Here is a 21,518-nt window from a genome sequence, read left to right on the forward strand (position 1 = left end):
TCTTGGCTTGCAAGCTTGGAAGTCACTGTTTCTTCCAACCTTAAGGTCCCCAAAATATGGAATATCTCTTCCATTATAGAATTCAAGCTCCAGCCTGTAGACTCCAAAGGCAAATTATCAGTCATTGAGGGTAGCAATGATGTGTTTTTTCCTCTCTCCCATAGTTATATTTGTGTAAAATACTTATCAGCATTCAAAATAATAGTATCACTTTAACTTTTCCAATCCAAAATCTGCAATAAACAATATAATAAATTTAGCAAAGCAAAAGCTAAAAATTTCAAAAGATACAAGTTAATATCCACCCATATAATTAAAATGAGCTCATAGGCAGTGAAAAAAATAGTACACTCACTGAATTAATAACCAGTCCCACAAATGTCTGCATATTTTATGAGCTGCAGATGTGCATACCCATTTTAAAGTATGACATGGTTCTTCATATGTTTGCTATGTTTTCATGACAAAACCAGTTCTACAGAAAAAGAAAGAGAGAGGACTTCTTTAAAAGCAATTATAAAATGCATCTTGAAACATTCTTATGCATTTTATATGATACTGTACATGCAAAATACTGCTTTAATTCCAGTATCTCTATTTTGAACCAGTCGTGTAACCCATTCAGATAAAAAAGAGCATGGAAAGCTGGTTTTACAGTTCATCTAAGTGTTTTTAAAAAGATCAGTGCAGAAAAAATTTACTCCAATAATATGTGTAAAAGCATGGCATAACCTTTAGATGTTGTTGAGATTAGCAAAAGTCAAGAAACTGCTTCAGACTCAATTTAATTCTTAGATGACTGTTTTAACTTCGAACAGAGTTCTCAAAATACTGCCCAAATGCACAGGATTTGTTGAACAAATTCTGATTTATTGAAAGTAAACATTTACATTGGCTACAATGTTATAACTTACAAAGCTGGATAAAAGAGGCTTAAAGAGCAATAGAAAGCAAGTGCAGTAAAAAGTGATTAGAGAAAATATTTGGCCTTAGTGATCTTCTGGCAGTATTTACATTATGTATATTTTGTTAAATATTTGTAGTAACTCTAAGGCACCATAGGCTAAATAGCAGGCTGCAGTACTGTCTTGTGCACAAAAATTTAATAAATTTATTTGGAGAAAAAAAGGCTGTAGAGTTAAAAGAAACATATATTTTATGTTTACATAAAGGAATGGCTGCTTCTTAAAATTCAAAGATACAATACATACTGGCTAAATTTAAAAACTATTTTTAGAACATTAAATTATATTGAATGTCTGTGTATAAGGACTATTTTTACTGACTTGCTGGTAAATGTTTAATGTAATCTATTCTTCAACAGGGTTTTCACATGCTAGATATGTTCATCTAAAAACTACTTGAATTCTTTTTTTTTCCTTACAAGAGTCTTATACCTAGTATGTCATACTGTATATAAAATCCCAATGCAAAGTGTAATGGGTAGTAATTTACATCATAGCCATTCCACAGCAGACAAAAACTTAACAGGAACACACAATCAAATATTATGTTTGTCACACGAAACAGCAGCTCAACGTATTTTATTCCATTTGCTCTTGTCCATGGCTGTTGCTTCAGCCCGTGAGCAGAGTAAGAAACTGCCATCCAAGGAAAGACAAAGGAGCTCAGCACTTTCAGACCTAAAGTTTCCAAAACCAAATCTGGAAATTCAAAGTACTGGTGACATTCTTGTGCATTTTATATGACACTGTGCTTGCAGAACACTGCTTTGTTTCAAGTAAATCTTCCCATTTTTATTTATCCCATTCTGAAGCACAACTTTCCCTCCACTCCTGAGCACCTTAAGGAATAAATTTGATTATTATTACAGCCCTATATGACTCGACTCAAGATACTTTTTGAACAACTTTCAGCCCTACACATATTTTAACCACTCTGCAAACAAAAAACCTTGCTTAGTTTAGTCAACAGGCTCATCTTTCACCTTGAGGTAGTGTTTGTAATGAAGAAATTGTGCAATACACCAAATTAACACCTTGGGTTTGAAAAGAAAGCGTCGCAGAACCCTAAGTACCCCAAGACACAAGTGGAAATGCAGCCAGTGCCAGCCAGGTTGCTGCAGTGCTCCTGGCACACTGCCCACAGTGGCGGCAGCCAGCGGAGGGGCCTCGTGGTGCCTGCAGGAGCGTGGCAAGGCTCGGCCCCGTCTGCCAGGACCCTCCCAGCCCCGGGGCCCTCCCAGCCCCTTCTCCCCCCTCACATTCACCACCACAGCTGCCGTCCCACCCTCACGCAGCCAAGAAGCTCAGTCCTGCTAGATCCCACCCAGGCATACAGGCCAGGCAATGCACAGGCATCTGCACGCTAATCCCATCTGCAATGGGCCTTTGCCTCAGAGGCTTTTAAAAAACTTACCATGAGAGTGAGGAATGACTAATACAAAAAACACTTTGTTCAAGGGCCTAACCCTCAGCACCTTCGATAGGTGTTCAGCACAATGCAGGTTCAGACCCCAAACCTATATGTTGTGAAAATGCTAAGATTACAGAGTGCTTTTGCTCCTGTAGAGTTACTTCCCTGCCAGTCATGACAAGTATTCTTTGTATTTGACTTACATTTTCTAGACCCAAGAAGAAATCCATCTAAATTAATATAATGCTTAAGTAACTAGATACTGTTTTTATATTTGTTTAGGGTTTTGTTTAGTGTTTCTTTTTTAATCATGAATCTCTTCATTCAGTTGTCCCTTTTTTTTTGCACTTTGTACTCATCCATGTTGGAAGTATGCTAATTATTTCCACAGTAGGAAGTGGTTTGTAAGCAAAGTATAATTGATCTAAGCACAAAGTCTTCATTTGGAGTGATCTTATATTTGAATTAACAAAAGAAGCATAATCTTAGCATTATTCATCAGATGCATTTTCAGTACCAACAGTTATAATATTAAAATTATACAGCATCAATAACAGTTTTTCAAGGGCTTTAGAGAAAAATACAAGCATAAACAATTCCGGTGTCATTGAATAGTTCCTGTAAAATATTAAGCAGAATATTACACAAACTGGCCATTTTATGGTAAGTAATATGGAGCCAAAACCTCAGGCGATCAAAGCAGTGTAGCACTGCTGAAGAAAATAGAGCTATGCTGATTCATAACATAGAAGAAGATAACTCAAATTGCTTAATCCCTTGAATGCTAAATATCTGCCTGAATTTCAAGAAAGGTTTAAAAGCATATTTTTGATTCCTTTCTCAATGTTTAAAATATTCATAGAAATATAACTATGGTAATTTGTAATTAGGGTACAATATTAATGTATTAACATAATTTTTCCATCAAACCTTCCCCATTTGAGGGCTTGTAATTTGTTGTGGGATGTAGGAAGAAGTTAGAAAGTTCTTTCCCAAGAATTCTCTTGGTTGCTGTGCTGGACGTGGTCACAGCTAACTCTTCATGGAGATTTCTACCAAGAAAGGTAGTAGAACCTAGGGCTCTATTTTCTCTCTGTGATTAAAAGCTGTTTGTGAAAAGCCAACATCTTTATTGTAGGAGTTATAAAGATTGCTCTATCACCGATATATGTGCATGATAACAGATGAAGGGAAATGCAAGGGCTTTACGGATAACACAGGGCCTTTGCTTAGATGAGCCTGGCTTTTTATTTTTCATCCCCTGGAATTCATGCAAATATAAGTATTTGGAAGAATTTGGCAATATGCAACTTCCACCCTTGGATAAAACCACTAGGGAAAAATCCTTCAAAGAAAATCTCCTCCTCGGGCTTTTTCATTCCAGTTCTTGGTGATAAAGTCTTTGCTTCAGTTTTGAAGTTTGCTATAGAAGGGCTATTTATTTTTGAGTAACAGACCCCCAAAGAACCTCCCTCTTTCCCTTCACCTTTTAAAAATGATGAGAACTAATACTTTGTTAAAGGAACGATCTGAAGACTCATGTTTACCTGCAGGTAATATAACACCTTAGAAGAAGTTTCCCATTAATATTTTGGCTAAAGAAAAAAAGTGACTGAGTTACTGTGTAGCAAGTGAATTTTGGTTTAATTCCATTGCTGTTTGTTTGTAACACTGGGCTTGCATCCTTGCACTGTCCCCTACACTATAACACCTCCTCAGATGGCCCAGCTGCCCCAGGCATGGTGCTGCCTGTGTGCTGTGCTCTCCCCATGCTGCAGCTTTGATCTTCCAGTCCCTTTTCCTGCCATGCACCGGGTGGGACCTGAAGTGAGCATCTTACAACAGCAAGGCCTCCCTGTATACCTCAGAGCCCTGCTTTCCTCCATGCTGTCCCTTCCTTCTGGTCATCCATTTAAATCAATCCTTGGAGCAGTCTTAAAATTTGGCAGAGATGTATTTTCCCTCCTCCTTCCAGTGGTTGTACTTATGATGGCACCATGCATGGCCAGTATCATGACACCACTGTGCAAACCAAGGCTGACTCGCTGCCATAGCTACATTCCAGGTTTCTTCCTTCAAGGTGCTCACTTGTGACCCTGCTGCAGCTTGAGGGGACAGGAAAGGTGACTGCTTACTTGGCTTCTCCAGTTCACTCATGGTCATCTTTTCTCCTAGTTTTTTGAGGAGGCGTCCCAGAGTGGTGGACTATCAGCCCAGCAAGTTAATGTAGGATATCTTTGTGGACTTGCTTCCTAGTTTCTTTCTGTTCTGCAAAACAGTGATTCAGACACATATGGCAGGACAAATTATGGAGAGATGGTCATTCCAGGGTTTCAGCTCCACTTCTGAATTATGCTGATTTTGTGCAGTTACACAACCTAAGACAGTCCTTATGTAGATAGATAGATAAATTTCAGGAATCCTCTTTGTTTCAAGAAGTTAACCTGTGTCCCAACACAAAAGATAACAATTAGAGTAGTGGTACTCAAGTTAGGGGTCCACCAAATGGGGGTGAAAGTCAACACAAATTCAATAGCAAAATGGAGATTTGCAAACAGGATTGGGTTTACAAGTCTGGATGTGAACCCAAAAAAACTGAGGTCCCCAACAAATAAGTCTGGAATGCTAAAATACATCTCCAAGTATGTGCTCCTAGGCCCAATAACACTATTTTACTTGCAGGGCACTTCAATTACAGCAAGGAATAAGGGAGTGCAGAAAGAAGGAATCACCCATTACTGCATATCTAATGCAGTTCTGTTTAAAAGAAACAAACACTGGCCTGTGCTCTGTTGTGCTGTTATTTGGCTCTTCGGTATCCTTATTAAGAAAATAACATAATAGATGATTCAGTCTATTTTTGCTTTCTGAGGTGGCCTGTAATAATTGCACAGATGCGTAAGTTGAACTGGTCTCCATATTTAAGGGTGTGATTTTATGCCTTGGAGACTTGGTGTTGCCATCATGCTCACTCGGAAAAAACAGTTGTTAGTTTAAAGGACAGAAAGATTTGATTTGATTTGTTTTCCCTTAGGAATAAATTAATAAAAATATTTCACCAAGAGAAAATCAGTAAAATTTTGCATTTGTTTGTATTTTCTGATGTACGAACAATCAACTCAGTCATGTAAAAGCCCTAATTCAGCAGGTACTTTTAAATATGTGGCTAAATTTAACCACAGAGCAGTCTCACTGAAGTTAAGATGAAAACATTAAAGAACCTTGTTGATCTAAAGAAACTGTAAAATCTAGTATATAAAAAACAAATTTGTAAAAAGGAAGTTAACAGCTTCAGGATTTCCAGGTGTTTGCTAGGCTCGTATAATTAAAAAATGCAACTGAGCTACTTAATGGATAAGACAGTGTTTCCAGAGAAGAAAACTAAACATACACCATCAAAGTCATTACTTTTTGCTTTGTTTCAATCATTAAATCAAAAATGTATTGTCGTTTTAACCTTTGACTCTAAATCCGAGCTGCATCTGTGCAAAATAATCAAAGATAGCGGCAGGTAACCAATCTCTTTAATTTGACATGTTCCAGACAACCTTTTATTGTGTTTAAATAAGGAATATTTTACTTATTGTAAAGTATCCTGCATAATACAGATGCAATCTTCTCTCTTGCTTATAATTAAGTCATTCTAAATTTAAAATACTAGTATACAGTACTAAAACCTCCAACTGAAGTTTAATATAAAAATATCAGCACAAAATTCCTTTTTAAAGTCTGTTTATTGTGAACAACCCAAATGCCTGTTTAATTATTATTAGTTGTAGTATATTAATAGACTTTGCACCCCTACAGTTGCTAATTCATACCATCTCAGGTATTTTGATGAGATAAGAAATATTAAGTAAGAAAACAGTAAGTATTCAAAGGGTTAATTTGATTAGAATAATAATAATAAATTAGTTTTTTGCATCTTCTTCAGTTCAAAATCCAGCTTTGAGACCGAGGAAGGCTTCCAAATCACATCAATTAAATAAGAGTGGTCCTTTTAACCAGTAGCAGTTTGATTGCCAATGACTCGAAGAATCTCTTTATGAATGCTTGTTTCCTGTGTATTTATACTTGTATCACCCACTTGACCATCTTCATAACTAAAAAAAGAGTACAGAAAATTAAAATCAAATTAGTTTTTTATTAATCTACCTAAAAACATCCAAAACTGTTTCATTCAATAATCAAGTGTTTTTATTCCATATGTTAACGTTTCCTATTAAAATGCTCTGCTGCACTTCACTGTTATATGCAGATCCTAAACTTTATAGAGAGTGAAGGGTGGTAGGGCTGCCACTGTCATCGAAACCCTGTGGTTGAATAACCCACTAGGACCCAAAGGGGACTTCTGCCGGCACCTGGCCCACCAAGGCATGTCAGCAGCTTCCCTCTTGCTGGAGGTATAAAGGAAAGGGCTGTTTCTGTTTCTGCAGCTGAAAGGGCTGTTTCTGTTTCTGCAGCTGCTCCCAGACCACCCTACGCAAAGCTGGTGCCAAAGCATGCACAATGTACTGCAATGCCTGCGGTACCCAAACTCCTGTCACAAGTGGGCCTCCACTTAGTGGTGACACCACGACAACCTCCAGGGTTTTTCTCCTTATGAGAACTCGCCTGCATTAAGGATTTGCACGGATAAAGCAATCCTGATCACTGAAACCCCCAGTGCTGGTCAATCTGAAGTCAGCGTGCTCCTCCACTGGTCTGCATGACTCTTTGCAGGGCTGAAATCTATGCCGATATATAATTACAAGTCATAGGTGAGAGGGGAAATGCTCACATCATAGACAGGAAGCCTTTAATGAATTCCTCAGCTTTAAAACATGCACCCAAATACAAGAGATATTTTATGATACATGGATAGACTTACTGTAACATGAGATAATGCTATAGAGTGGGAAAAATCAGTAACTCTCCATTCATTTATTCTATAACTAAACATCTACTAAACCTTTGTCACTAACTTATACATACATTTCCTAACGAAAGTAAGTACAGAGATAAATAAAAAATGAAGTGATACTTTAAAGAATTAGGAAGAAACATCTTTTATCTATCATCTACTTCGTTTACAACTATTGGAGGGAACATGGGGAAAAAGGCCTAGAATGGACAGATGTTGAATGTTAACAGAAGCTTTGTACTCACACAAAGAAAAATCTTGTACACACATGATCCGTATTGGGAACTACCCATATCTCTCCATGTTTGTGCAGATCAGATGAAGTTATCACTATCAGGGAAAGCATAAATTTCATAGTGATGAAAACATGCATGGAAAATATTGCTTTAAAGGATTTGCTTTTTTAAACACTTTAAATAGCCTTCTGGGAATGTGTAGCTTTCCAGTCCATGTCTGTGGCATGGTGTAGACTCTGAGTTGGCTGCTAGTACAAACAGGGAGATGAACTTGATTCTTGTTTCCAAAATATGTTATATTTTCCAGAAAACACAGATATATGGGAGCCAGTTCTTAATTGGAATAAAAAATGAAAAAGTATATTTATTAAAAACTGATTTTAAATGGCCATAGGGCTGTTAAGGAGCATCTGAGTCAACTAATCAGCCTTTGGAACAGAGATATTTGTGTTTGATGATGGCTGAGCCAAAAATAAGATGTGAAAGATAAAGCCTGAAACTGAGATACTACAAATTTGGGATTTGCAATACTACCAAATATTTTAAAAAAATTAGCATAGCAATTATGACTCAAGGGGATTACAAAGCTTGCCAAAACTTGTTCAACGTTTAGAAAAGAGCAATGTATTTGATGATAGGTTATTTACCAGCAGAATTAGGACAACACAGGAAAGAAACCTTTTTATTGCTGGGTAGAATCTTTACTATCAATCTGTATTTGAAAAGATTTCTATAAATGCATTTAAACACTACCATGAATAAATGCATATTCAATTTTTATACGATTTCTTCCATGAATTGTAATTTTTAACAAACATTTTTCTCTTGTAATTAATTTTATTTAAAAACTATATTAACCACCTCCTCTAAACACTTCTTTTCACAGAAAAATGAAGTGAATATGAATGATGTAAAATATATTTTACCAAATATTTAAAATTCTCCCTTATAAGATCCATAATCCATTAATAAATGTGAGGAAAGAATGACATAGATGAAAAAGTCCTTGGGAAAGATGTAAGTTATATTTAGAAACTTCAGGCATTAAAGGCCAAGTAAATTCTAGTAAACTCTAGATTCATATCTTCTGAAAGTTTTAGAACTAAAATTATGTATTTTTCTGACCAGATCAAATTGCATTTTCATGTTGACTGACATCTCCTTAATCATATTAAATATTTCACTTGAACATTCTCAAAAATATATATATTAAAAAGTAGCATATATAGCTTAAAGCTTCCATTTTGAAATAACATCTTTTCCACCATGTCTGAATTTTTACTTTTAAAAATAAACAAATGCTCAAAATGGAGGGCAAACTGAGTTTACTATAATTTCTTTTTGTTTGGCCAATGAGACTAATTACCAATTACTGGTACAATTCTTATTCAAATTTCATAATTCGTTGTTCTCAAAACCTGCTGAGGTTTCATTAGTTATTAAAAGAATAGCCAAGTCTTTCAAGAATGACCATACTCATGTGCACTGGATTTTAACTTCACAAAATTTCTGCAGCCATCAGAGAGAGCAGACTGGTTACCAGATGAACAGTATATTTGTCTGAGAAGTGAAAAATTATTTGGAAATTCAATAGGAAAGCTGTTTTTTCTGACTTGTAGGTGTTTAATGCATTTGTCAAGAGCTTGCAAGAAGTCACTGTTTGAAATAAAGACCATGACTTGGGTTATATGGATGGATTAGGAATATGATCACATTTGAAAGACAGACCAGATGATCAGTTGCTATGTGCATATGATTATTTAATGAAAATTCAGCATGTGTTACAGGTTTTGTTTGAAAAGGGAAACATTCTGAACTGAAATATAAAGGTCAGCTATTAAGTAAGTACTCGTATGCCTACCAGTAATCTCTTACCTAAAAACAACCAATACTGGAACTAAAGGTCTCATTGATTTGCATCCAGTAACACTGTGTCCATGACTAAAACAGTTTTTCAAGGGCTTTCAGCTTACCTTCACATAAGGCTATGCATTTTAAGTTACGGCTTTGCAAAAATTGTGACTGTTGTCCTTTCTTCTGTGACTGTGATGTAAAAACATGAGAAAACTTAATTAGTGCAGTAAGACAAACTGAGTGAAAAAGTAACAAAGGAGAGGGCTGCTATTTTCAGTGGTTTATTAATGAACAAAGATAGAGGCAGTCTTTCTAAAACATTTCTATTGTATTTCTAACTGTAATAGAATTTCTAAAAACATTTTTTTTTTTATTATCGTAGGAGGGATTTGAACTCCTTTATCCAGAAAGAAAAGTTCCTAATTATTACAGAATGAATAATATTATTAGAAATATCAGAGTGTTACTGACAAACAAATTGATAGTAGAAAAAAATAATTACAAGGTGAATTTGATCATCAATTCTTTGGCCACTACCCTGATATTTTACTGGCCTTCTCATTTCTGAGGGCTTCTGCTGTTACATACCAATCTCTCTCCAAAGCCAGATTATTCTGTAGTTTTTACATGTTAACTATAGAGACAGATGTAAGATTTCTTTCTCAAAATTTAGCCCTACACATAAATGCTATGAGTTTGCTTTAGATAAAGCAGAATTCTAATGGTTTAATAAATAAAAACTATGAAAAAGAAAAACTGACTTGCTATCAATGAAATGCTACTCATTTTTCAGCAATAACCACTCTCAATTCCTTTTGCATCGTTCTTCTGCAAGTCTAGAACTCAGAAAGCCAGGGCTTGCTAAGGGTCATAATGCAATCTGTATTTCATTTTCTTTCTCTTCCCAAATACTACTACTTGGAAAAGAAGGGCACAGGGACCTGCAGTATATTCTGTAAATTGTTACTAAAAGCAGTTGGGCTGTATTTGATGGTTGCAGTCTCTGAAGTTGTTGATTTCTTTCAATAAAATAAAACTGTTAGCTTTCACAAAGGGAATATTGCCTCCTTTTCAGCTATCAAGTTCCCAAATATAAACCCATAAATCTTCCAGAGATGGTTGATGTACTGTACCTGTGATGTATTACTGCCCTTACTGCCTGAAGCTGGTTCATCTTTAGCTGACACCTTCTGCTGCTTCTTGTTCATCCCTAAGAATATTAAAATCATGTAAGATACCCTGGCATATAAATACCTTCATAAGCAAAGTTAAAGTATGGAGAAAGAAACAGGTAGCATAGTGGGAATCACAGTCCTTTGCATGGCAGTCAAAAAGCTAGTTAACTTTGTCATAGAATATTTCAATTTAATCCTGCAAATTGCCAACACATCTGCATGTGTTGCAAAGACCTTAGGAAAGTCAAATTAGCATTAAGCAGGTGCAAAAGCAGATAAACATGAGCTTAAATGCCACTAAATTCAGCTCAGGAATGCTCTTAGGTGGTTGCTTAGCAGAGTAGCATGTCAGGATGTCTTAACTGACCCTATTCAGGTTGAAGTAACACAGTCTGATTTACGGTGAGTGAGACAGTAAAATCATGAGAGAAAGAACTTTAGATATTAATCTTTAACACTTTAGTTAGACTTATTAAAAGTCTAAAAATTTTTTAGGAGTAGTTAATTTATTTAAAGGTAGTTTTAAAGTCTACCTTGGTTTAATTAATTTATCTATAGGTAAAAGTACTAAATTATTTGTCAGCCACCTTTGATCCAATTTGCATCTCAGAAATCTAAACACCTACATTTGTGCCTTACATCTCTCTCATATTCCTCATGCTGGTTTATATAAAATTCCTGTATTGTATGCTACTACAGGCTTCCTTGCTTTTCCAGTATCCCATATTTCTTGGCAGTTTGCAAACACAGACTGAATTATGGGGAAGTTTAAGTCTTTGAAGTAACAGGGAGTGTAGGACTTCTCCATGGTTTTTATTGGCATCAAGTATTATATACTTCATGGGAATACAGGCCTCCTTTCTGGAGGAGATTGGATGGAAGAGATCAAAAAAGGCAGAGATGAGAAAAAACACACTGAAGCTGACAAAGCAATGTTGTCCAAAAAGAAGGGCATTTTGTTAGATAATGATACTGCAACCTGCACTTTTAGTGAGTCCTAAAGAGCTTCCATACTTGTGTAATCTCTTAAAAGCTAATAGTGCATTTAGAGATTACTGATATTGAAATTCAATAAATACTGGTAAAAAATGTTGAGCTCTCAAAATGAATCGTGACATTACCTAAAAATACTGAAAATCAGAAAGCATAACTAAAACTCTCAGAATTAAATTTATCTACATGCACACAAACACATATTCAACTATACCAACAGTTTCATATGTGAGGAAATGGAGAGACATGCATTTGGTGGATAAGGAATTGGATGGATGGTCGCACTCAAAGAGTTGTGGTCAACTGCTCAATGTCCGGGTGGAGACCAGTGATGAGTGGTGTCCCTCAGGGGTCTGTATTGGGACCAGTATTATTTAACATCTTTGTCGGGGACATGGACAGTGGGATTGAGTGCACCCTCAGCAAGTTTGCAGATGACACCAAGCTGAGTGGTGTGGTTGATACTCTAGAGGGAATGGATGCTATCCAGAGGGACCTTGACAGGCTAGAGAGGTGGGCCCGTGCGAACCTCATGAAGTTCAACAAGGCCAAGTGCAAGGTCCTGCACCTGGGTTGGGGCAATCACAAACATGGATACAGGCTGGGCGATGAGTGAATTGAGAGCAGCCCTGCAGAGAAGGACTCGGGGGTCTTGGTGGATGAAAAACTGGATGTGAGCCGGCAATGTGCGCTCACAGCCCAGAAAGCCAACCGTATCCTGGGCTGCATCAAAAGAAGTGTGGCCAGCAGGTTGAGGGAGGTGATTCTGCCCCTCTACTCCGCTCTGGTGAGACCCCACCTGGAGTACTGCGTCCAGCTCTGGGGCCCCCAGCATAAGAAAGACATGGACTTGCTTGAGCGGGTCCAGAAGAGGGCCACAAAGATGATCAGGGGGCTGGAGCACCTCCACTATGAGGAGAGGCTGAGAGAGTTGGGGTTGTTTAGCCTGGAGAAGAGAAGGCTCCGGGGAGACCTTAAAGCAGCCTTCCAGTACCTGAAGGGGGCCTACAAGAAAGCTGGAGATGGACTTTTTACAAGGGAGCATAGTGATGGGACAAGGGGTAATGGTTTTAAACTGAAAGAGGGTAGATTTAGCTTAGATATTAGGAAGAAATTCTTTACTGTAAGGGTGGTAAGCCACTGGAACAGGTTGCCCAGAGAAGTTGTGGATGCCCCCTCCCTGGAAGTGTTCAAGGCCAGGTTGGATGGGGCTTTGAGCAACCTGATCTAGTGGAAGGTGTCCCTGCCCATGGCAGGGGAGTTGGAACTAGATGATCTTTAAGGTCCCCTCCAACCCAAACCATTCTATGAAATGGTAAATACAACATAACTAAAGAAAAAAGTCACTGTAATTTAAAATCTCTATGAAAGTTTCTTAATATACACATTAGTGTGTCATGTTTCTATTGTGCTTCTATTTATGATTTTATTCTTACATGGAAAACTCTGCATCACTCATTTCTGGATTTATTAGTGGGACAAATTATGTTCCCTCCCCTTCTCATGCTAAAATAAACACAGTGTCCTGTACTTTTGTCGTGATTTAACCCCAGTCAGCAACTAAGCACCACACAGCCACTCGCTCACCCTCCCCCCGCTCACTGGGATGGGGGAGAGAATCAGAAAAATAAAAGTAAAACCCGCAGGTTGAGATAAAGACAGTTTAATAGGACAGCAGAGGAAGAAAAAAAATAATAGCAATGATAAAAGAATATACAAAACAAGTGATGCACAATGCAATTGCTCACCACACGCTGACCGATGCCCATCCCATCCCCGAGCAGGGATCACTGCCCCCTGGCCAACTCCCCCCAGTTTATATACTGAGCATGACATCTTATGGTATGGAATAGCCCTTTGGCCAGTCTGGGTCAGCTGTCCTGGCTGTGCCCCCTCCCAGCTTCTTGTGCACCTGGCAGAGCATGGGAAGCTGAAAAGTCCTTGACTGGTGTAAGCCCTACTTAGCAACAACTAAAACATCAGTGTGTTATCAACATTATTCTCATCCTAAATCCAAAACACAGCACTATACCAGCTATTAAGAAGAAAATTAACTCTATCCCAGCTGAAACCAGGACAACTTTCTATGTAACCCTGACATGGCGGTACTTGAGAATATTCTTAAACATAGACAGTTGAACATGTCTGTTAATGAATATTTGTTTTGTCATATCAGGTCCTAAAAGCCCATGAATCCTTAGATAATGTTAGATGGACTTAGGCAGATACTGAGGAAAAAATCACAAACACAAAGTTGGATTTCCACTGCATAATCAAGACCTGCTCCATTACACACAACATCCAGTATTAGCTACTATTTACTTCAAGCACAATGTCAAGATACTTAGTACCTTGGAAAACAAAAAGACAGGTATTTAATAAGGGAACTTAGATTTTCTCTTTTTTAAATAAATTAAATCTTGGCCTACAAAGATAAAATTTACTACAGTGTTGTAAACAGTGAAACTGGTAAGAAAAGCAGTAGACTAAGATACCCCCCCATATTTCTCCAACTTCAGAGTGATTTATAAATATCACCTGAGTAACCAAATGATATGCTTGACAATGGACTAAGGTAGATTCCACTTCCAAACATTGCACCATGGAGCTGAAAAAGAGCGGAGTGATTGTTTAACATTAATTTGGTTATCTGGACAAAATAATAATGATAGGTCCTAATGTAGATAAGCATCTGCCCCACTGCACTTATTTATTGTCTGGTAATAAAGGGTGTTCAAAGAAGTCTTTAAAAAAATCATGCTGTGAATATACAGCTAAGATACTGTATATTCTGGAAACCATATCCAAATGCCCAAAGATAATTTTACATCATTTTTATATATAATACTGCATTTTCTGTTTTTAAATCTAACACCCTGAAGGATGCCTACAGAGGATGCTTCTGTAGATAGCCAAATACACCTTAGCCTTAAGAAGGCTGAGCAAGCTCAGCATGTGTCTCACATCAAAACCTTGGCAGGAACCACAGCCTAAGCCAGCCTTTGTGAATTATCATCAGCAACAGCTGCTTTTCTTTTCTTTAAGGTAAGAAATGAAGAGATGGTGATAACTGCTCATATGCTATAGAAAAGTTCAGTCGCTAATTCAGCCTGAGTACTGGAGGAATGGGTTCAATCAAGCTTTTGCCTGAGCCAATTCAGACATGCATATCCCATCACTGCAGGACTGTGCTTTAGCCACAAAGCTACCAGCTGTCTGAAAAGAAGAGAGGAAAGGGAAGACTCCACCAACATCACTGCTCCATGTCATGGAGCTTGGGCTAAGCAACAAAACTGAGCACTTTTTATTAGCGCTGTGGTCATTTTCTTGTCTGGAAAGGGGGAAGTATGGGTTTCGCTTCTCCTCCAGGGACTGACTGCTTTATGTGGAAAAGTCTTTAAAGAAAACACACAAAGTAGTTGTTGGAGCACAAACGAGAACCCAGAGTATCTCCTACCCAGGTAGATATTATGACCACTGTGCTTCAGAGTCATACTCATCTTTATTTCTTTCCTCTGACCCAATGACATTTACATCATCTCTGCAATGTGCCAGAGCTCCCATAGGAATGTGCAATCATGCTCTCACTCCTCCAGATCCTACAATGTTGTATAGGATCCTTGGTGAGTAGATGTTTTTTCCTGACTGGTTGGTACTGGAGTAAGCAGAATGAACTGGGCTCAGGATATGCCCTAGTTGTGTGAGAGATTTTAAAATGATGACTTGTATAAAACAGGGCTTTACTGCTTCCTCCTCTTCCCAGTATCTCAAACCTGAACAAAAAAATAAGCATGAACAAAGGGTTTTACTTTGGTGAATTTTGTTATGTAAATCCTGCTTTCTTGGGAAAGTATCTTACAAAGATGCTAATAAAAACACCCAAACCACTAAGAGGAACAGTAGAGAATTCCATTCCCTTTTTTCAGTGTTTCCTGTTCCCTGATCCTTAGTCAGCACCCAGGGATCCTCCTCCAAGGTATCATGGACTCAGTTCCGGGGAAAGAGCTGTCAAAATCCTGATGCTAAAATACTCCGAATTACAGCTCCTCAGTCCCTCTGATACTGCCTACTTTGCTCTGCAATAGTGGTCTCCTGATGATTCAGTCTGAGAAACTAAACTGAAGTTTGCAATAGCTCCCTCCTGGCCAGTACACTCATATTCCCTTCCGAAGGAAACCAGAGAAGAGAAGATGCTGTAAAGCCAGGTTCTCTATAGTATGCTCTTGGATCCTATAACATAGACATAGTTTATGTAGCTCTAAATTTTAATCCCTGAGACTGCTTTTAAGCAGTACCGACCTAAGACTCTTGGAGGTGCTGCTGTGCAATGTAAAATTGAAACACTGATTCCACCAACAGGATTTTTTAGCCATTTTAGCAGACACGTTATTTCATTTTAATTGCTTCAGAAAAGTACCTTTTCCAGGAAACATGAGGGTGTTTGAAATCACCCCTTTTTGCCACCTATATGACTACCAGAACCACATCCCTTGAAAACTCACCTAAGCTTAATATGTAATCAAACATGCACAGGATAGCTAAAGTCTATTTAGTCTGCTATTTACCTGCAGCCTCGTATTGGAAGCAACAACTAAACCATTCCTCAGGATGGAATGCCAGTTTTCAATGTGTGAACCACTGAAAAAATGAAAGAGAATGCATTAAAATCCACAGTGTTGTGGTGGGTTGACCTTGGTTGGACGCCAGGTGCTCACCAAGCTGCTCTATCACTCCCCTTCTCAGCAGGACGGGGGGGGAGAAAATGAGATGGAAAAAAAACCTCGTGAGTCAAGATAAAGGCAGTTTAATAAAAGCAAAAGCAAAGGCCATGCACAGAAGCAAAAGGAAAACAAAGATTTTATTCTCTACTTCCCATCAGCAGGCAACGTCCAGCCACTTCCCAGGAAGCAGGGCTTCAGTATGCGTAGCGGTTGCTCTGGAAAACAAACGTCGTAAATAACTAATGCCCCCCTTTCCTTCTCCTTTCTCTTAGCTTTTATTGCTGAGTGAATGTCATATGGTATGGAATATCCCTTTGGTCAGTTTGGGTCAGCTGTCCTGGCTATGTCCCCTCCCAAGATGTTGCAAACCCCCAGACTACTTGTGAGGGGAGAGAGAGTCTTGATGCTGTGCTAGCACTGCTCAGCAGTAGCCAAAACACTGGTGTATTATCAACACCTTTCTAGCTACCAATACAAAGCACAGCACTATGAGGGCTGCTATGGTGTCTTAGGTTTGTGCGGCAAGGTTTTGGTAGCGGGGGGGCTACAGGGGTGACTTCTGTGAGAAGATGCCAGAAGCTTCCCCCATGTCCAATAGAGCCAATGGCAGCCGGCTCCAAGACGGACCCACTGCTGGCCAAGGCTGAGCCAATCAGCGATGGTGGTAGCACCTCTGTGATAACATATTTAAGAAGGGGAAAAAAATTCTGCGCAATGGCAATTGCAGCGGGAGAGAGGAGTGAGAATATATGAGAGGAACAACTCTGCAGACACCAAGGTCAGTGAAGAAGGAGGGGGAGGAGGTGCTCCAGGCGCCAGAGCAGAGCTTCCCTGGCAGCCCGTTGTGAAGACCACGGTGAAGCAGGTTGTCCCCCTGCAGCCCATGGAGGTCCACAGTGGAGCAGATATCCACCTGCAGCCCATGGAGGACCCCACACCAGAGCAGGTAGATGCCCAAAGGAGGCTGTGACCCCATGGGAAGCCTGTGCTGGAGCAGGCTCCTGGCAGGACCTGTGGACCCGTGGAGAGAGAGGAGCCCACGCTGGAGCAGGTTTGCTGGCAGGACTTGTGACCCCACGGGGGACCCACACTGGAACAGTCTGTTCCTGAAGGACTGCACCCCATGGAAGGGGCCCACGCTGGACCAGTTCATGAAGAACTGCAGCCTGTGGGAAGGACTCATGATGGAGAAGTTCATGGAGGACTGTCTCCCGTGGGAGGGACCCCACACTGGAGCAGGGGAAGAGTGTGAGGAGTCCTCCCCCTGAGGAGGAAGGAGCAGCAGAGACAATGTGTGATGAACTGACCGCAACCCCCATTCCCCATCCCCCTGCGCTGCTTGGGGGAAAGAGGTAGAGAACTCGGGAGTAAAGTTGAGCCCGGGAAGAAGGGAGGGGTGGGGGGAAGGTGTTTTAAAGATTTAGTTTTTATTTCTCATTATGCTACTCCGAGTTGATCAGTAATAAATTAAACTAATGTCCCCAAGTCGAGTTTGTTTTGCCCATGACGGTAATTGGTGAATGATCTCTCCCTGTCCTTATCTCGACCCACGAGCTTTTTGTTATATTTTTCTCTCCCCTGTCCAGTTGAGGAGGGGGAGTGATAGAGCGGCTTTAGTGGGCACCTGGCATCCAGCCAGGGCCAACCCACCACATATGGGGAAAATTAACTCCATCTCAGCCAGACCCAATACAAGCGTAAAATGCAAAATGAAATCAGTTATCCTTTAAAACAATAAATTCCCAGCTGTAAACCTCAAATAGCAAGAACATAAAATAGCATGGCATTTTGGTAACCTTTGATTAATATGAATATATGTACTCACTGAAATGCAAAGGTACTTCCGTAGAGATTTTTAGCAGCTCGGAAATTGGATTCTTTGGCTGGTGGACTGCTGAGAAGTAGGAACTGGTGGGGAGTGTGCATAAACTTCAGTTGCTGTGAAATATAACAGTGTACAAGTGAAAAGAAGTTGATTAACACAAAAGCATTGTATTTCCATAGTGGTAGTTCTTAAGATACCATGCTGTTTCACGCAATATATGACTGCATCTAAATAACTACATGAACTAAGATGAAAATGGTCTCATTACCATAGTTTTTACCTGAAATCAAAAACGTCCTTCAGTTTATGAAACATATGGAAGTTTCTGAAACATATTTCAGCCTAATATGGCTCTAGTAAAGTAATTAAATTGAACAATTTCATCATGGTATACTGATCAGAGCTGGCTTTGAATTAAGGTTCAGAATTGAAAGGCTGCAGATTACTACGCCCTTAATCAGAGGATCAGAGGCACGCATACTCAGAAATGAATCTCAGCACCATTCTTCTAAAATTCTAGGGCTATATTCTTTTTACAGTGTACTCATATGTGGACCTCCTGGTACATCATGTTTGTGTGCACTGCTTTTTGTACAATTCTGTATCTAATATTCTATATGGTAACAAAACAAATAGTGACGTTCTTCTCACCCAGTCTCAGATGACTACAAGGTAGACACTTACATTTGATCTACTCACCTCAAATAGGCTTTTTCTGAGAATTATTCCTTTGACCTATTTTAGATATTCACAACGTGATTCTATGAGTCATGACCTGAAATTGCCTATCTCTCTCCCCTATTAATGGAGCCCATGTGATTAATTTGAATGTAGACACCTACATTTGGACAGGAGACTACCACCTGAAACGTTAATACGAGCCATGAGAAATGAGAAAATAATAAAGAACCCACAGACACTTACCCTATTCACCGGCAGCTTCACAATATGTGATCTATTACTAGAAATAACCCTAAAATAAGAAACAGATGTATTAGACATGATAACCAAACAGAACTTTTCTTCTTAAGCATGTGTTATGAATGGCCACCACAAAGCACCCAGCTGCAGGCCTTTGAACCTATCAGATGGAAGTAGACCAAATCTTGACTAGAAAATCAGATCCGAGGCCATACAAATAAGCTGGAGTCTTTCCAGTGTTTTCAGAGGGCCCAGATGAGGTCCAGAAACAGTCCAGAAACAAATGCAGTTGCAAATGTTAACCCTGATGTTAATTCTTATGGTGAGTTTATACCAAATTAAATTGGTGAAGTGATTATTCATTCAACTATGTACTTTAATAATTATCATCTCATGTGAGTCAATTTTATACCACTGTAGGAGAGGATGTGCAAGCGGGTCTTGTTTATCCATCTGCTTCTTTATTTCCAAGTAAGGTGCCTAGAAAAGAGTAATTACATTCTTTATTTCTAGTTGAAATCATAAGGTTAAATTTTATATGTTAAATTGCCCATGATTTCATCTATTAAAACAAATACATGGGACTCATTATTAGGCTTAAATCACAGTTTTACTGACATTTAGCATTGTACAGTTATAAATGTGTTTTGACAACAACAAGAATTAATATAGCAATTATTTTCCCTGGAGTAAAATAATAAGCATATAATTAGCATCAAAATGAGTGTATTATAGCAAACATTGGTGATCTCAGGGAGAACAACAGAAGATGTCTATTTATGTTAGGCTCTTGGAATAAGAAATTGGACTGGAACTTCACAAAATTAAGTCTCTCAAAATACCCCAAGATAATCCACTCCAATTTGTTAACTGTTTTATGGTATAAACTGGTAAAGTAAAATACTGTATCAGCTTATAATCCCTTTAAAAACCTTTCTTGATTTCAATCACAGTGCAAAGCATACCTTTAAAACTCTTCAGTTCTAGAATTATTTTAACATTAAAAAAATAATTCAGAAATTTTTATCAGAAATAGTGTGGCCAGCAGGACTAGGGAAGTGATTGTCCCCCTGTACTCGGCATTGGTGAGGCCGCACCTTGAGTACTGTGTTCAGTTTTGGGCCCCTCACTACAAGAAGGACATTGAGGTGCTGGAGCACATCCAAAGAAATGCAACGCAGCTGGTGAAGGGTCTAGACAACAAGTCTTATGAGGAGTGCCTGAGGGAACTGGGGTTGTCTAGCCTGGAGAAGAGGAGGCTGAGGGGAGACCTTATTGCTCTCTACAACTACCTGAAAGGAGGGGGTCGGTCTCTTCTCCCAAGTAACAAGGGATAGGACTGGAGTAAATGGCCTCAAGTTGTGCCAGGGGAGGTTTAGGTTGGATATTAGGGAAAACTTCTTCACCGAAAGGGTAGTCAGGCACTGGAACAGGCTGCCCAGGGAAGTGGTTGAGTCCCCATCCCTGGAGGTATTTAAAAGACAGGTAGACATGGTGCTTAGGGACATGGTTTAGTGGTGGACTTGGCAGTGCTAGGCTAACGGTTGGACTTGATGATCTTAAGGGTCTTTTCCAACCTAAACTTTTCTATGATTCTATGATATTAGGTAACAGAAATAGCTGATTTTTAAAATTTTTACAAGATGTTACATTAAGTAACAAAAATATCTGGATTTTAATTTTCATTGTATTTTACTGCTCTCTGTACACCTCATTCTTCATTCCAGAATCCCAAAGTACTTTACGAATACATATAGAATAAGATTTATAAACTCTTGTGAGGTTACATTTATATAACAGTTGGAAAAGCAAGGTACATGAGAGAGGTTTCAATAATCACTTATAATCAGCTGGGCTGTTTGGGAAAGGAAGTGTAACAATAAACATAAGTACGGCTATCAGATTCTGTCCCACTGTGAATATTGAGAAATTGTATGGTAGTAATCCGAAGAGACCCAGCCTTCCAAGTCCCCAACCATACTTAGCTGATCAAGTGTTTTGTTATACTAGAAATAAAGCTATCATTCAGAACACTGTCACAAAATCAATTTCTTTTGCTTTGGAAATAAAAGACCCAGTTTGACTTTGTTGACATCCAGAAATGCAGCAGTTGGTGATCATCTTGTTACAACGTCCCATTTTGCTGTTGTTATCTCTTATTTAAACTTCAAAAGATCTGAGATCTACTTCATCACTTTTATTTGACTGCTATTATGGATACTCTAGGGTTTTTTTATTTTTAACACACATTTTAATATTATTACAGCTCTATCGGAAAGAGATGATACTATTGACTTCCCTACTCATCATAGGCAATCAATAAAAACATTTTCCTATTTCTAGAAATGGTGATTAAGTTATGTAAAGATTTTTAAACTCACCTGCGTCATCTCTCTAATAGAAGTGATACTATCCAATGCTTTCATGACTCGGTCGTAATTCTTCTTCTGATGTAGCATAAAATAATCAAATAAATGAAAAGAATATTGGTCTTTGGCTCTACAAAAACCTGAA

General features: G+C 38.7%; 1 protein-coding gene across 2 annotated transcripts in view; it reads right to left on the reverse strand.

The window, feature by feature from the left end:
• Positions 1 to 6,376: 6,376 nt before the first annotated feature.
• The window catches only part of LOC309602039 (protein mono-ADP-ribosyltransferase PARP8-like), a gene marked incomplete at both ends in the record, with an annotated part of 168,710 nt that continues 153,568 nt past the window's right edge, over positions 6,377 to 21,518 (reverse strand). For both annotated transcript variants that reach the window (XM_082335326.1, XM_082335325.1), the window contains 10 exons: positions 6,377 to 6,479; positions 7,525 to 7,609; positions 9,489 to 9,558; positions 10,503 to 10,579; positions 14,076 to 14,145; positions 16,103 to 16,175; positions 18,084 to 18,196; positions 19,008 to 19,056; positions 19,417 to 19,484; positions 21,386 to 21,451. In XM_082335326.1, the coding sequence (XP_082191452.1) occupies positions 6,377 to 6,479; positions 7,525 to 7,609; positions 9,489 to 9,558; positions 10,503 to 10,579; positions 14,076 to 14,145; positions 16,103 to 16,175; positions 18,084 to 18,196; positions 19,008 to 19,056; positions 19,417 to 19,484; positions 21,386 to 21,451 (774 nt within the window). The remainder of the gene's footprint in view (positions 6,480 to 7,524; positions 7,610 to 9,488; positions 9,559 to 10,502; positions 10,580 to 14,075; positions 14,146 to 16,102; positions 16,176 to 18,083; positions 18,197 to 19,007; positions 19,057 to 19,416; positions 19,485 to 21,385; positions 21,452 to 21,518) is intronic.

The sequence above is a fragment of the Platalea leucorodia genome, assembly GCF_965183815.1.
Source record: "Platalea leucorodia genome assembly, chromosome: W".
Classification (NCBI taxonomy): domain Eukaryota; kingdom Metazoa; phylum Chordata; class Aves; order Pelecaniformes; family Threskiornithidae; genus Platalea; species Platalea leucorodia.